This window comes from Miniopterus natalensis, chromosome 17 (genome assembly GCF_054644295.1).
Source record: "Miniopterus natalensis isolate mMinNat1 chromosome 17, mMinNat1.hap1, whole genome shotgun sequence".
Lineage (NCBI taxonomy): Eukaryota > Metazoa > Chordata > Mammalia > Chiroptera > Miniopteridae > Miniopterus > Miniopterus natalensis.
This window is the reverse complement of record NC_142097.1, coordinates 5,944,284-5,960,110: the sequence shown is the minus strand read 5'-3', so window position 1 is coordinate 5,960,110 and position 15,827 is coordinate 5,944,284. Positions and strand designations below refer to the sequence as shown.

Sequence of the window (15,827 nt, the reverse complement as noted above, 5' to 3'; positions counted from 1 at the left end):
GCAGCAGTTGGAACGTGGGGCCCTCTCCCTCCAGGGAGCACGCCCCTGCCATTGCCATTGCATTCTCCCACAGGCACATGTCCCCTGGCCTCTGGGGGACCCCATGGGACTTGCAGCCAGGGGAGCAGTGGTCCTTGTTTTATTGTCCTAAGTATGTTTTTGCTGTAGTCAATAAATTCTTGCTTTTCTTAAAGAACAAGAAAAAAGAAAGAGAAAGAAACATGGGTAGAGCTCCTCATGCTAAAGTGAAAGTCTTATTATTGATCGAAATGAAGCAGGTTAACTGTTGTTGTAAAAAGAGTAAAAAACACTCCAAACAATACAGTTGTAGGAGGGGCTCTGTGTGCGTAAATGCTGAAAGACGGTTCTGGAAGGGCTCACAGCAGAGATAGTGATTCCCCTGGAGTGGAGCAGCCAAGGGAGTGGCACAGGGGTCTTCCCCGATCCCTGATAGTTAAAAACACTTTAGCAACAATTCATAACTACTATGGAAACATGACACTTGGGCAGAGGACACCACCCCACTCTCCAGAAGATGAGCCTGAGGGACAGGCCTCAGCTGGAGATCACAGGAACAGCACCTGAGACTCCAGCCGTGTGCTGGGAAGGGGGCATACAAAGGGCGGGTGAAGCCGCGGCCATGGCACCTACTTTGGCTTTGAAGGGGGGTTTCTTTCTGATTCCTGGCTTCCTCCCTCACGTGACCCACGCATTGGTATTGGCCACAAGGGAGAGCTCTCTTGGGTAAGTGCTGTTTTTTGGAGGACGTTTTAGTGAGTACATGGGCATGGCTAGTGAGGAAACAGAGCTGGCACCAGAGAGTGGGTGGTAGAGACAGTGCAGGAAGAAGAAGTGAAGGAGGGAGGACATCTCAGGAGAGCAGGACTCAGCTCAGTGCCTGCGAAGGGTGTGATTTCTGGAGGTCCCTAGCCCTGGGATTTAGTGTCAGGAGCAGCCAGCTTGGTGTGAGGAAGAACACTGGAGGGCGTGTCTGCTTCTGTGAGAACTGGGGGCTGGAAGAGCCACCCCGCTGACCTGGAGGGAGCCGGGCTGCTGTGTGTCGGGGGAGAGAGTGGTGCCCCAGTCATGGTGTATAACACTGTTTCCCTGACATGATAGAGGGTAAGCGTTTTAAAAGGCTGGCTGAATGTACGGTGCTCTTGTATCTCATTGCGGAGGGGTGTTAAGGTCCACGGCGATATTAATAATCACAGGAGATACTGTTTGTTCTAAGCGCATTCTATGTTTTTAACTCACCTAATTTCACAGCAACTCTATGAAGCGAGTTGCACTGTTTCTCCCGTTTAACAGGTGAGGAAGTTGAGTCATGGGAAGGTATGTAATGCAGGTTACTTGCCATCGAACAAATGGCAGAATGAGGATCTGGATCCAGGAAGGGTGGTTCCAGAGCCCACGTACTTGACCGTGGCCCCGAGACGTCTCTAGGACAGCACTGTGGTCCTAGGGATGAAGATAAGTGGGAACATGTCCTGTGATGGGAACTGTCCCTTTTACTCACTGAATGTCTGAGTCACCCTGGTGATGTAAAGCTAGAGAAGGGGAGGGGCCTGCAGTCTCAGGATCCACCTGAGAGACACTCCTCCTGCCTCAGTTGTAAAGGTGGGTCTCCAATGAAACAGGAAACAGGAAGGATCCTGAGCTCTGTGTTTGGAACCGAAGGAGAGCAAGGACTGCTTTCTGCCCCTGGAAGGTGTGGGTGTCCTGCCTGGTGCCATGTATCCTGGCTTCCGTGCCGGTCACCCTCCTGACAACACCAGGCCCTGCCTACTGCACACATTCTCCCGGGACATGGGATGCGGGCAGGGGAAGGTTTGTTAAGATGGGACTGGGCAAGACAGAAAGAGAACCTGGAAAGATAATAGCAAACAGTTGAACAGTCACAGCTTGCTGACATTGTCCATCAAGTGGCAGGCTCCTTATTCTCAAATACAACAGTGACCGGTTAATATGACTGCCAGCGAGGCTTCGTTGAAGCCTGCGCAACCAGTGGCTTTTCCTATTAATTTCCCAGCATCCAGGAGCAAGACAAGAGGCTTCAGGCTCTGTGGAACGCTTGTGAAAAATTGCCCAAGGCCAATCACAACAACATCCGGTGAGTGGGCCCCGGGGACACTGGGCCAGTTATTCAAGCCCCAGACGCACATTTTCCTGGTTGGAGGTCACGGTCGCTAGCATGCACTGAATCTCAGGGTGTCCAAAGCATTATTAACATGCATGGTCTCTGCTCAGCCTCAAACAACCCTGTCAAGTTGTTCGTTTCCATTTCATAGATGAGGAAACAGAGCCTGTGACTTTGGAGGTTGCCTGACTAGCCACTGGCTAATTCAGTTAAGTTCTTTGATTTGCAAGGAGCAAAGATTAATGCAAGCTATTTCAAGATACTGGGGATTTATTGCAAAGAAGGGGGCTGTTCATGGACACCTGGGAGAAGCTAAGCAGACCTGGAGCTGGAGTTGGCAGGTGCAGCCTCGAGCTGGTCCGCTGGAAGGAGAGGCGGGGGAACATGCTCCAGGGCCCCCGTTCCCCAGCTATTTTAAACGCATGTCTGTCTCTCGCTTTTCTCGCGACCACCCGAGATTTTACTTCCTGCTGCCTGCAGATCTCTCGTCTCCGCTGGCTTCTGCTCCGTCACACTTTCTGCTTCCTCGTCACTTTCTGTTGCCAGTGCTGCTCCTGCCGCGCACCTCCTCTCGGGGCTTCTTTAGATGCAGATTTTCAGCTTCAGCTCCTGCTGCCATCTGCCTGATTATTTCTGTTTCCCTGAAAAAAATCCCAAGAGTGATCCCCAAAAAACTAAGCATAGAATTACCACTTGACCCAGCAGTACCACACCTGGCTGTAGACAAAAGATTAGAAAGGAGAGACTTGCTGTTTGTGCTCCCAGGTTCACAGCAGCATCATCCACGATCGCCAAGAGGTGGAAACAAGCATATGTCCCTTGGTGGGTAAACGGGTCAACAAAATACACATCTAATGTGAGATTCAGCCTGAAAAGGGAAGGAAATTCTCATGCATGCTGCAACGTGGATGAACCTTGAGGACATTACACTAAGTGAAAAAAAGCAAATACAGAAAGACAAATGCTGTATGATTCCACTCATGAGGCACCTGGGGTGGTCACCTCGTAGAGACGGAAAGAATGGTGAATTCCAGTCACTGTGGGGAGCGGGGGAGGGGAGAGTGCCATGTAGTGGGTTCAGAGTTCTTGTTTGGGATGTCAAGGTCCTGGAGATGGATAGTGGTGATGGTTGCCTAAAAGTGTGAAAGTACTTACTGCTACTGAGCTATATGCTTAAACGTGGGTAAAATGGTGACTCATATATTTACCATCCCAAGAGGGAGAATCAGGTGAGTGTAACGCACTGAGTGTTGCTGACCACAGCCCAGCCCCCGGGCGGCTTCGGGCTGACGGCTCTCGGCTGAGGGCCCAGTTCTGGCCCAGCTGTGTGGTCTCTTGGCGAGTGAGACCTGGACAGGAGGGGCTGTGGGTGGAGTTAGCAGAGCACCGCTCAGGGGCGCCTGGTCAGACCAGAGTCTGGTCTTTCTGCTCGGCTGCCAGCAGGTGAGCCAAGCAAAATGTCATTGGAAACACGGCCTTTGTACCTGAGAGTCCAGGAGAAAACATGCCTCAGGGTGCCTGTCAGAGCCTGGCAGATTTGGCGTGTGATTTGCCAGAGCTATTTTTTGTGCTTCATTTGTCAATAGCTTCTTCACTGGTTCTTTTTTTTTTCCTTATTAATAGCTCTATTGAGATATAATCCACTACCATTGTACCCTTTTAAAGTGTATGATTTTGTGGGGGTTTTTGTATAATTGTAGAGTGAGGCACCTATCACCGCAATCGAATTTTAAAACATTTTCGTCACCTCAGAAAGAAGCCCTGTTCCCATAAGCAGTCAGTCCTCAGTTCCCCCAGCCCTGCCCCTGGCCGCCACTAATCTGCTTCCTGTCTGTCTCTGGCTTTGCCTCTCCTGCACAGTTCATGTAAATGGAATCATGCAACATGTGGTCTTTTGTTTCTCAGCACAGTGTTTTCAAGGTTTGTCCATGTGGTAGCATGTGTCAGAGCTTCATTCCTTTTCATGGCTGAATAATGCTCCATTGTATGGATAGACCACATTTATTTGTCCATATATCCCTGGATGGACATCTGGGTGGCCTTCCCTTTTCCACTGTAATGAGTAATGCCGCACGTTTGCGTGGACCTACTTCTCTTGGACATGTCCCTAGGAGTGGAATTGCTGGGTCATTGTGCTATGTCTTAAACTTTTTCTTCATTGGCTCTCTCCAGAAAGCCCCACTGAGGGGGGCTCCAAAGGGACCAGGGGATACCATCCCTAAAATGTCCCTGCCAGTGACACCGAGGCACTTTGCTTCTCCCCTCTGCACACAGGGAAGATGGCAGTGGGTGGCAGATCTGAAATGAAAAAGGAACTTTAGGTCACTTTATACTGAGTCCAAAGGAAGGATTGAGAATGTCTCTGGCCAGAGGTTAACATATAACAGTGAGGTCTGAGTCTGTGTGTTTTGGGCGCATTCCCATGTCCTGACATGTGACATGTCATCACCATACTGCAGGATGTATGAGTCTCGTCAGTAAGCTATGCTACGTGAGAGAAGTTTCTGCCTAGAGCTGGGGAGCGTGGCTGGTGTTGAACTTGTAGTAAACCGTCCCCTCCTACTTCCTTTCAGATACTTGATCAAATTCTTATCCAAGCTGTCAGAATATCAAGATGTAAACAAGATGACTCCCAGTAACATAGCCATCGTGTTGGGACCCAACCTCCTGTGGCCACAAGCAGAAGGGTGAGTGCAGGGATGTGCGGGCATGTGGGTGATGCAGGGCTACGGGAGCAGGGACGGGATGGCCTGGGCCCAGATCATCACCAGACTCGTTCATTTCTCAAGTCAGATTTCTTTCCTGGCCTGCTCCCTTTTAGGCTCAGAGGAGGCCAGAACTCTGCAGATCTTCCCATTGATAATCTCAGAGCTACGGGTCCACCAGGAGGGTCTCCTCAGAGCTAATCCAAGTCAGTGTCAGGATGAGAGGGCAGGGACCTGACGGAGCGGGCTAGGCAAGCTTTTTCAGGCTCTCCTAACACCAGGATGGGCACACGTCCCTGCGTCAGGACCCAGAGGGACAGAGGGCCCTCTCGAAAGCACAGAGTAGGAAAAGAATGAAGCTGGTGGCTGTGAGGATCAGACCTCACGTAGAAGGAGCCTCATACCTGCTGGTGTGTGTAACGTACCCATTTCCTTACTCATTTCCTTCCGTGTCTCCTGTAAGGAGGATTCCTGGGCCTATCTTCATTCTGCAGATGGGAAAGGGGTTCAGAAAGGTGAACCCCTTCTTCTTCCCAAGAGAAAGCTGCTCTCAGACTCAGGGCTGTGGGCTTCCCGGCCAGGGCCCTTCCAGCACTGTGGGGCTAGGGGTGCACCGGCTGATCACCCTGCCCGCACCCCTCTGCTCTGTGCCTGCAGGAACATCACAGAGATGATGACCACGGTGTCACTGCAGATTGTCGGGATCATCGAGCCCATCATCCAGCATGCAGACTGGTTCTTCCCCGGGGGTACGTGGAGGCATTGGGGGGGGGGAGGGGGCGGCTGGGAGGAGCAGGAGTGGCACTGTGGATTCTGAACCTTTGAAACCAGTATCACTGCCAAGAGGTGTGTGTGTGTTCTGTTTTGTTTTGTTTTTAATCCACCCCCCCACACACACACTCAGGTGTGGGGGAGTCGCAGGTATGTGTCCTACTCTCTGGCCTGAAGGTGTCCACTGCCTATAGCAGCCATGTCCATGGATTTTACTGGTCTAACTTCATACCATGGTTGCCTTAAGTCCATGAATCTGGAAACGCTGGAGCAGAAAGGAGAGAGACCCTGTGCTTTTGGATGCAGAGGGGGGCTGAGCCCGGAGGTGAAAGGGACTTTCATTCAGGGCTTATGGATCACCAGTGTGCCCCATGGAAAGGTGGGGCTCAAAGGTGATGAGGTTCTTTTTTGGCCTGGTTCAGAATTAGACTCTGAAGGCAGCTACCTACGACAGGTTTCATAAATGTTCTCTGCATCGGAACGCCACTGCGAAAGTCTGAGACTCAGAGGTGACGGCTCTAAAGAGACAGCAGTCATTACACTAAATCCTTTGTTCCCTTTAAAAGGGGGGTCTCTTATGCTTAGTGAGCATTAAGGGTTTTTGATGTTAATATTTCTGGGCTCTATCAGAGGTGATCGATTATGGCTGATCTAAGACTTTAGAAGTTTGAGTGTATTTTGTTTCATGTGTTTTGACCCTGAGAGCTCTTAACTGCTAATCTCATAAGAGTTCTGTTGGTCACATAAAGTTGGCTATGGGTAAGAAATCAGGATAAAGAGAGAGAAAGGAGGGAGTTGAAGGCATAGTTACTACAGCTAATTCCATTGGCTAGCACTTCTCCAATAGTGTTAAGTGACAGTGGTGAGAGTGGGCATTGCTCGTCTTCCTGATCTGATTAAGGCTGTTCTGATGATTCCCTCTTCATGAGGTCTGAGATGGCTATTTTGTCTTTTTTAGGAATTAGTGCTGTTTTCATTTAATTAAGTTTGCTTTTTAATCACAAATGGAAATTGCTTTTTAAATGCCCATCATATTAATATGATAGGTGAGCTGTCATATTAATATTATGATTTTTCTTAAGGTGAATTAATATCCATAGACGACCTAACATTGAACCATGGAGCAACATTTTCTAGGGGTGAAATATAAAGGAGAAGCCATCTCTGCTCCTCTCTCTCCTGCCCAGGAACACCAATAGATCACGTGCACCCCTCTCTCTTCTCCACAGAGATAGAGTTCAACATCACAGGGAACTACGGGAGTCCGGTACATGTGAACCACAATGCCAACTACAGCTCAATGCCCTCCCCAGACATGGATCCTGCTGACCGACGCCAGCCCGAGCAGGCCCGCCGGCCCCTCAGCGTTGCCACAGATAATATGATGCTGGAGTTTTACAAGAAGGATGGGTATGAGCTGGTGTCCCTCTCTCAGAGTTGGGGATTGGAGAGGGGAGGGGTTGAGATGTAACTAAGAACCGGATTGGCAGGAAGGCTGCACTGACTGGCAGAGTCATATGACTGACCCTCAGTCCCGACGCTTTCATCCTTCACCGGTGCTCCTGGGGCGAGCTGCTTGGCTTGCTGCCCTGGTTGGGGGCTGGGGAAGTGGAGCCTGAACTGACAGTTGTGATGAGGGACTGAGTAGTTCTCCTGAAAAGAAAGAAAAGTTGGTCAACGGGAATTAAAATATATATAAACTCTTTATTTTGACTTGAAATGCATCAGTGCCAGGTCTCAAATGTTTCATGTTTATTTGATAATGGGCCTGCTCGCCTGCACTCTGCAGCAATGTTACGTTATACAGCATCTTTAATGTGTAGTTTACCATGTTCCATTTTCATCTCTCTAAAAGAGAGAAAACCTAAAGCTTAAACCATCTGAGTATAATATCCGTGTACATTTTTAAGAGTTTTTTTCTCATATTTTATGATTATCACCAACACCTACTTTGTTGTAGTTGTTAGAAGACTCCTAAAGCATTCTACTGAGTTTGCAGGGATGGAAGGGAGCGACCCACTCCCAGTCCTGTTAAATCAGTTTACATAACATGTAATTGCACATTGTGATTCCCATAATAAGTATAATGGGCACAAACAGGTTTCATGAGCAGCACAGCTGATCCAGTGAATGTCAGCTGAGGCAGCTGAGGTATGTGGACTTGCGTGTGCAGCAGCTGCAGGTGTCAGCTCGTGTGTCTTCTGGAAGGAGTGGATGCATTGCTTGGTCAAGCCAGTCAGTTGGGTAAACTTTGGTTAGGAATTAAAAATGACTGCTGTAAAATAAAAGTCAGCAGCTGCTGCTTCAGAATAGACGGGAGCATGAAGCACCCAATGGGAATGTCAGAAATTCCTACAGTAGAAAGTACAGCAGCTGCCACTGCCTGCTTCCCATCCAGACCACAGGTGACCAGAAAGCTCTGTTTGTTCAAAGTGCATGTGGCCTCCAGGATTTCAGAGGGAAGGTTGAAAACCCAGGAGTCTGGGGGGCATGTGAGTCCTACTTTCGTACCTCTCCTTTTCCTAATGGGCATTGGCACTGGGGACCTACCCTCTGTCCTGTGAAGGTGGAGGCGTGCTCAGAAAGGCCAGTGTCCCCACTTTTTACCTGACCCACCAGATATTTACCTGTGAGGCCAGTGAGGTCTGCTGTGTGCTGTTGTTTGTTGTTTTTATATCTAGTGGGGAAAGAAAACTGGAAATTCTTAGAAGTTGGAGGGAGCAGAAGGGAATTTCTTAAATCTATAAAGAATAGCTTACTTAGGATCTGATTTTTGCATATGAGGAGCAAGTCAGAGACAGAGATGGAGATGGAGAGATAGAGACAAAGGAAGAGAGAGCACTTGCAAGTGCATTGGAATTTGTTTTTAAATTCATTTCCTTTGTGAAGAATCTCTAGCTGAGGGTTCCCTGGGGAGTCAGTTCTGATCCTGACTGTATTACAGAGAACTCACCTGCTCCCAGCTGTTTCTGCATCACACGTGCTGATCTGCCCTCCCTGCCACACCTCATCCGATCCCCAGTGCCCTCCAAAAAGCAGTCCAGATGACCTGTGTGAGAGACTCTTCACTGTGCAAGCTCAGGGCATTCAGTCTGCCAGCCCCATAGCCTGCAGGCAGATGTAGAAACTTGAACAGTGATGTTCCAAGCAGAGGCCTCATCTCTGAGGAAGTTCCCTTGCTCAGGAACTTGGTGAATGATATGCCCATTCCGCATAGCATTCTAGTTGAAAGCTGAAACCACCACCATCCACTGTAAGGGTGTGGGAGATGCACTGCACAGAGTATTATACACAAAAGGAATATATTTTATGTATTTTAAACCTGTCTTACACTTTAAATTAATTGCAGGGCTTACTGGCTTGAGGTCACCCTCCCTGAGTTGTCTAAGTTACAGGCATATATTTTAGGCTACAGTCAGCTTGTCGATGATCAGTTCTTAACAAGCTGTCAGAGAAATAGAAACCAAAAGTTGCAAGTACGTTTTTTTGTGGGAGGGAAAAAGAATTTGTCAGTTGAGTCCCTGTGTTATTTTAGCAATATTAAGGAAATTCTCCACATTTGTCCCCACTTCTGAGCTTTTAAAATCTTTGAGACACATTTCAAAGTCTTTAAACTACCTTCAACCCCCTGAAACACTGACAAAGTTTACTTTATTGAGGTTTTTTGGTCAGGTTAAAAAAGAATATATTCAGTTATATGTCAATAAAGCTGTTACATAAAAAAAAGAAAAAAGACAATTTGAGGAAGAAAAATTGGATAACATTTTCCTGGGCTGATGGCTGTTATGTCGTAGACATCATTCAAGGTGTTTGTCCCTAATCCCAGCCCCTGGCTTTGGTTCTGACTCCTCTCCGGTTCATAAGGACACAGGAAACTGATTTTCTTTAGCGAGTCCTGGGCTCAGATTTTGTAGCTGACATATACATTTTTCATGATTGTGGTAGGTGAATAATGCCCCTCCAATGTCAGGTCCTAAGCCCTGGAACCTGTAAATACTACCTTATATGGGGAAAGGGTCTTTGCAGATGTGACTAAAATAAGGATCTTGAAATAGGAGATTACTCTGGATTATCAAGGTGAGCCCTGAGTGCAATCACTTGTATCACAAGAGTGCACCCGAGATCTCACACACACACACACACACACACACACACACACACACACACACACACACACACAGAAGAAGATTAAGATGGAGCGGAGGGAGATTTGAAAATATGGCCTCAAGCTAAGGAGTGCTGGCAGCCACCAACCACTGGAAGGGGCAAGGAAAGGATGCTCCCCTGGCGCTGCTGGAGGGATCACAACCCTGCTGACACCTTGATTTTGTCCCAGTGATACTGCTTTTGGACCTCTGGCCTCCAGAACTGTGAGAGAATGCATTTCTGTTGTTTGCCCACTTGGTGGTACTTGTGCTGGCAGCCACAGGAAACTACATCTGCCCCCTGTGGCAGCACACCAGCTGCTGCTTGGTGAAGATGGCAGTGGGTGTTGGGACTTTTCTCCCATTGAGGGTTGAAGCCTAACTGTACTCCCCTTTCACTCTGAGTTGGCCTCGGTGACTTATTTAACTAACAGAATGTGGCAGAAGTGATGCTCTGGGCCTCCTGAAGCGAGGTCTGAGCCTTGTAGACTTTGCTGGGGCTCTTGGAACACTCACTCTTGGGACCCAGCTATGTTGCTTTGTGGGCATCCAAGCAGCCCCTTGAAGAGAAACTGAGGCCCCCAGCCTTCACCCGCAGCCGAGCACTGAGCTGCGAGCCAGCACCAACTTACCAGCTCTGAGAGTGAGTCATCTTAGTCTTCCAAGCCAACTCAAGCCACCTCAGCTAGTTCTGTGTAGAGTAGACAAGCTGTCCCTGTCTGACTGCCAGAACTGTGGAGTTGTGACCTAGATAAATAGGTGTCCAGGTTTTGAGAGTAGTTTGTTATGCAGCAAATATAGTTGGAACAAGCTTTAAAAAAAGACTGCGATGTCCTGCTTCCCCCGCCCCATTCCTCCCGTCTAATTACTTGGCCTGGGCTGGGATTGAGGCATCTGTGTTTGTCAGTGTCCCACATAATGCTGATGTGCATCTAGGGTTGAGGACCACTGAAGCACAGAAAAATTCTGCCATTCTGGGTAAAGAATTTTGCAGTGATACCAGTTTTTAAAATTTTTCAGAATTTTTCCTACCTTATCCACTGAATGACCCAGTATTAACAGGTTACACTAGTGCTCTCTGCACTTCCCTCAGCTCCCACTTCAGAATTTTAGGGTGCAGGTTGCATGTGTTTTAGTGCTTGTTTGTATTATCTTTTTGGTCTGTTTTATAGAATAGTGATATTTGTTTCTTGGATCATTCATCCTAAGTAATAAATGAAAGTAAACTTGCAAATCCCATCTAGTTTTCTGACAATGAAATATTTTTTATGCAAGACCTACTGCCTCTTTGAAAGAGTTGCCAGGATGTCTGTGCTCTTGCCCGCTGGTCAGGATGGACTCACAGCCCTAAGTGTTTGTCAGGTGCATTCGTTGGCTGCGTCCCCAGCAGCGTCTGAACAGACTCAGCGGGGACTCTTGAAGGACCTGTGGAGAAGCCCAAAGGCAAGAGTAGGAAAGACGTGAGCAGTGAAGGGTCCTTGCCAGCTTCACACCTCCACCCGCCTGATGGCTGTCCCCCTCTCTGCCTCCACTCCCTGCCCGTTGCCAGCCTGGTCCCAGACAAACCTCGCCAGTACCACCACTGCCCATTCCCTCCTCATGTGCCCATCTCCTTGTTGCCTGCTTGCCATGTCCTGGTGCTAGCCCACGTTCTCTACACCTGCCCTGCTAGCTGACGCATCTGTCCACAGCCCGTGCTCACTGCTAGCCAGATGTCATGGATAGATGGTGCAATCATTTGATTTCAGATTATTATAGAATAAGCTTACCTAGAAAGTCATCCAAGAGGCCAGTGGAAAATGTGACTCATATTTTGGGTTTGGATGGTCACATGGACCCTTGAGAGGCATAGTCTTCGCCCAGGCCCTTCCTCAGCTCCCAAAGTCCCAGGATTTGCACATTACAGATGCTGAGACCAGGTCTGCGAAATGTTTTCAGACCGGCTCCAGCCTTTATTTGTACTGGGGAGGTAAAGAAACTTTGTTGTTATGTATTTAAAAGAGGAATTATCCTTTGGGGAGCTAGAAATTACCTGATTCTGGTCTCCGTGGGTGAGTGTAGGGTAGACTAAGTCCTCAGGCTTTTAGGCCTCCTGTCACTCATCTTGGTTACCCAGGATACCATATGGTGACTCCACAGACTACAAGGCCACTGCTACAAGGCCTCCAAATTCACCTTAAACATTCCCTGAACTTCCAAGTCTTTGGTGGATATTTAGGGAGCTGCCCAAATTCCCCAGGGTCTGCATCTGGTTGCTAACCCATCTCTTGTCTCCTTTCTTCTGGCCTTCGCCAAATGTAACTGATCTCTAGAACAAAATCAGAACCTACGCAGAGATAGACTTGAACACTTCAAAGCCATCTATTGGCTGACACCCCTGGCTGAGAATGTTCCTAACCAGGTTTCAAAAATAGCACTGCAGATGTCTGTCCTACAGAGCAGAAAACAAAAGCAACTGCTAACACTTGACAGCTTGCTACCTGGAATGGCCCACAGCAAACTTCTGCTCAGTGATAAATGGATCCTTTTGGTAGACACTTATTTTTGCAGCTGGATCTTCCAACTTTCAGATTTGGGTTTTTATTTTTTGCTGGGCCAGGCTTTGTCTCTTTTAATTTTTAAGGTTCTGGATCTTGGGTTTTTCCTGTAGGGGCCTGCCAGGTGACAGACTTTAAAACAGGAAGGCCATTCTATCTCCTTCATCAGAAGACACTTCTAGCTCTAACCTTCTGCGTTTCCTCGCCCACCTGTGTCAGAAGAATCACCTGGTGGGAAACAGCCCTCTGAAAATGTAGAGTATGGACTTTGGGGTCAGGCTCTCTGAATTTGGAGTCTGGCCATGTGACTGGGCAGGTTACCCCCTGAATGATTTGGTTTCTTTACGTGTGAAACAGGGAAGTAACAGTAAGCCCCAGCCTCAGAACTATTTGGAGCATGAAATAAAATTTTGCTTATGAAGTGTTTAAACCAATGCCTGGTACAGGCTAACATTGCTGATTTTAGTACACACACCAGATTTTTGGATTGCATCACATTTTCAAGGTAGCAACGTCACTGGGCACACATCTTCACCCATGAGGCACCTAACCAACTCCATGCTTTGACATCTCACCAACAACACCATGGATGTTTTTATCTGTCTCCACTTTCCCATGAGCAACTGGGTTAATTCCACAAGTACAAAATGTACTACTACAGCCAAATGGACTTGCCGAGGCTGAGGACAGTGGAAGGTTGCAGGGGGCTCCGGGACACCGACGACCTGTAGGTGGGGAGGGCGTGGCCGTTCAGTCTCAGTCTCCGGCCCCCATCACAGTTTCTTTCCCAAAGAAGCTTTCAGCCAAGATGACCCTTCTGCTTTCCTTCTTTCCTGTCCGGACAACCTGGGCTGGGCTGTGAGATTTGGGGGTTTGTGAGGATCCCCTCTATTTTCTGTTCCTTAAGCCTAGAATCATCCCAGTAGGCTTCCAGCAGCCTCTCCTCTGAACCCACAGTGGCCCGTCTAACTCCTAGGTTCCTAGAACAGTAAGGAGCATGGGGAAGAGGGACTCCTACCTCTACTGCGTTTGTTTCTTTTACTTCAACCAGGGAAGCCGCCCCCAAACCTTTTCATGTTCAGGGCAAGTGTTAGGAAGGGAGGAAATCTGATGGCAGACGCTGTAAACCCGGTAGGTGACATGCCCCAGGTGGGGTCTTCCCAATCCGTCCATCTCATACTGTGCCTGACTCGCTGATACAATATCCTGTTTCCTCCTTTGATCGGCCTGTTTTAGATGGGTTAATCCAGAGGGATGTTTTTAAATCATCTGCACTCAGCAGCTCTGGGGACAGAGCGTCATCGTATGCAAGGCTGCCACTCACTGATTTCTTCGTAGATGCTAAGTAACTGGTGCATCTATTTGTTCTTTACAACCACCTAAGAGAGGGGGCATGGCATTACTCCCGCCTACAGGGGGTAACCAGAGGCTACTACATGGTGGGTAGCTTATCCATGTCACACAGTAATGAGGAAATACAGGGTTCACACCCAAATTCCTCCTTTCAGAGCCCATGCTCCTGCCCAAAGGACTGTGCTGCTCCCGAGAAGAATTGGGGTGAGCAGGACAGGGAGTAGGGTCACCCCATCATGGAGATGCCACTCCAGCTCCACACTATCCAGCTACCAGGCCTTTATCACTCCTCCATCACCATGTCATGATTCTCTGTACCTCCAGCTGGTCGACTCCATGAAATTCCATTTGTGTGGCTGGACAGACCACTCATTGGGCCCAGCCTGGGTGTCCTACCGCTCACACCACCACAACCCATTGCAAGACCACGTGGCTTCCTCCCCTAGGCAGTGGCCCAAGGGCATGCTAAATATACCTTAGCACCCATTCATTGATAAAATTCCTTCTTCCTGGAAGTGCTGAAAGCGGATGGGAGGTATTAGCCTCATTTTGTAGGTGAGGAGAGAGCTTTACTGAGCCAGTGAAGGTTTAGCTGGGTCCTGAGGCAGCCTTTCAGAATCTATTCCATGATACAATCTCATGAGAAACACAGAGGGGGGCTTACGGTAAGTTTCATGCAAATTCAAGGTCCCGGTGGACTGGGAGAATCTATCCCCTGGCCTCCCCCCCCCCCCCCCCGGTGAGCGGGCAGGAATTCTGCATCCCCTGCACGCCATCCCCTACCCTCACTCCTTCCTCTCTTTTTGAAAATATCAATGAACATCTGATGCATACTCACTGGGAGCAGGTGAGCTGCCACCTGTGAGAAAGTAATTCCAGGTGGAGGGTGGAGATTACCTGCAGCAAAGAAGTCTCTGTAGGAGAAGTGCCTGTTCAACCATTATTTCTTGGTGGCTGGCGTTTTGCCACTGACACCTGGCAGGTCTCACTCTGTCCATACCCTGTGCCCTAGCTGGCTCCTTCTCTTGGGAAACCAGATCACCAGGTAGTCTGGCATCAGAGGTTGCTGACATTGGGAGGTGCCATTGGAAGTAGAAGGCATCCCTGCCAGCCCTGACCTGAAGCCCATGCCTCTCCTCTCCTGCCTCCCCACCCCCACCCATGGGAAAGGTCTTTCTAAGGGAAAGAAAATTGGTAAGGAAGAGAAAACGGCGAGACCTAACATCCTTCAGGCTCCTCTGCATGGGACACATCTTGCGTGCCTGCCATCTCGCCGACCATTGCAGCCAAGTGGTATCAGTTCCCTTTCCTCAGTGGGATATTAAGCTGCTTGCTCTTTGCATCTTAAAAAATTCTGAAGCACAAGAGCATAGAGTTTGCTTACTATATGGTGACAGGAGAGGATATGACTTTGTGTGGTGGGCACACAGCAATACTAAAACTGAACCTTGTGGACACAAGAGCATAGTTCGATACTCCGTTGCAGCTCACTTTGAATATCGGGATGCGCTGGACCCTGCCCCAGACTTTTGGGTTGCCTCCAGGAGTGATTCTGGATCTCCTATGGAAGGTGCTGTTTATTGGTGGAGGGTCCTTAGAACCAAGATGACTTGAAAGCTAGTGGATCCTGGAGACTGACCACCCCCCAAGGTGCCTCATCCAAGGAGTGACACTAGACATGGAGACGTCTCTGGGGATCGTGCAGAGGAAGGAGTGTCAGGAGGCTGTCCCCATCCCAGTGTGTACTCAACATGCATCTCCATTTCTTTACTGTGCACTCACTGCAGGCTTCACCCCAAGGCACATTTCCTTAAAGGACCCAAGTCCCACCTGCTAACTTGACCTCCAGGCTTGACCCATTTTATTAAAAAATATTGCTGTACTTCCACAAGGTAAACGTGACCTTTAGGGAGGCTCCGTGCTTCTGAGCAGTGTGGGTGAAGAGGTGAGAGGAAGCACACGGAAACCCTCACGCCCACACCGCACTGCGCATGTACCCGGTAGAGGCAGACGCCGGCTGGGAGCACATATTTTCTCCCTGAGTGACTGTCTGTGTCTGCCCTTAACACTGGAGATAGAAGCTCTTGCCTTAGTCAGTGAAGGCCTTGACTGTGCTGTAGCTCCAGCTCCTCCTAGACGTGAGGGAAGGGAATTAACTGCTTTCTGCATCATGACT

The 15,827-nt window shown here is 48.8% G+C and overlaps 1 protein-coding gene across 1 annotated transcript in view; it reads left to right on the top strand.

The window, feature by feature from the left end:
* Positions 1 to 15,827, top strand: part of ARHGAP44 (Rho GTPase activating protein 44) — a gene marked incomplete at its 5' end in the record, with an annotated part of 73,628 nt that overhangs the window by 42,428 nt on the left and 15,373 nt on the right. Inside the window, 4 exons of the mRNA XM_087825840.1 lie at positions 2,033 to 2,113; positions 4,714 to 4,827; positions 5,503 to 5,594; positions 6,846 to 7,026. Of these exons, the coding sequence (XP_087681966.1) occupies positions 2,033 to 2,113; positions 4,714 to 4,827; positions 5,503 to 5,594; positions 6,846 to 7,026 (468 nt within the window). The remainder of the gene's footprint in view (positions 1 to 2,032; positions 2,114 to 4,713; positions 4,828 to 5,502; positions 5,595 to 6,845; positions 7,027 to 15,827) is intronic.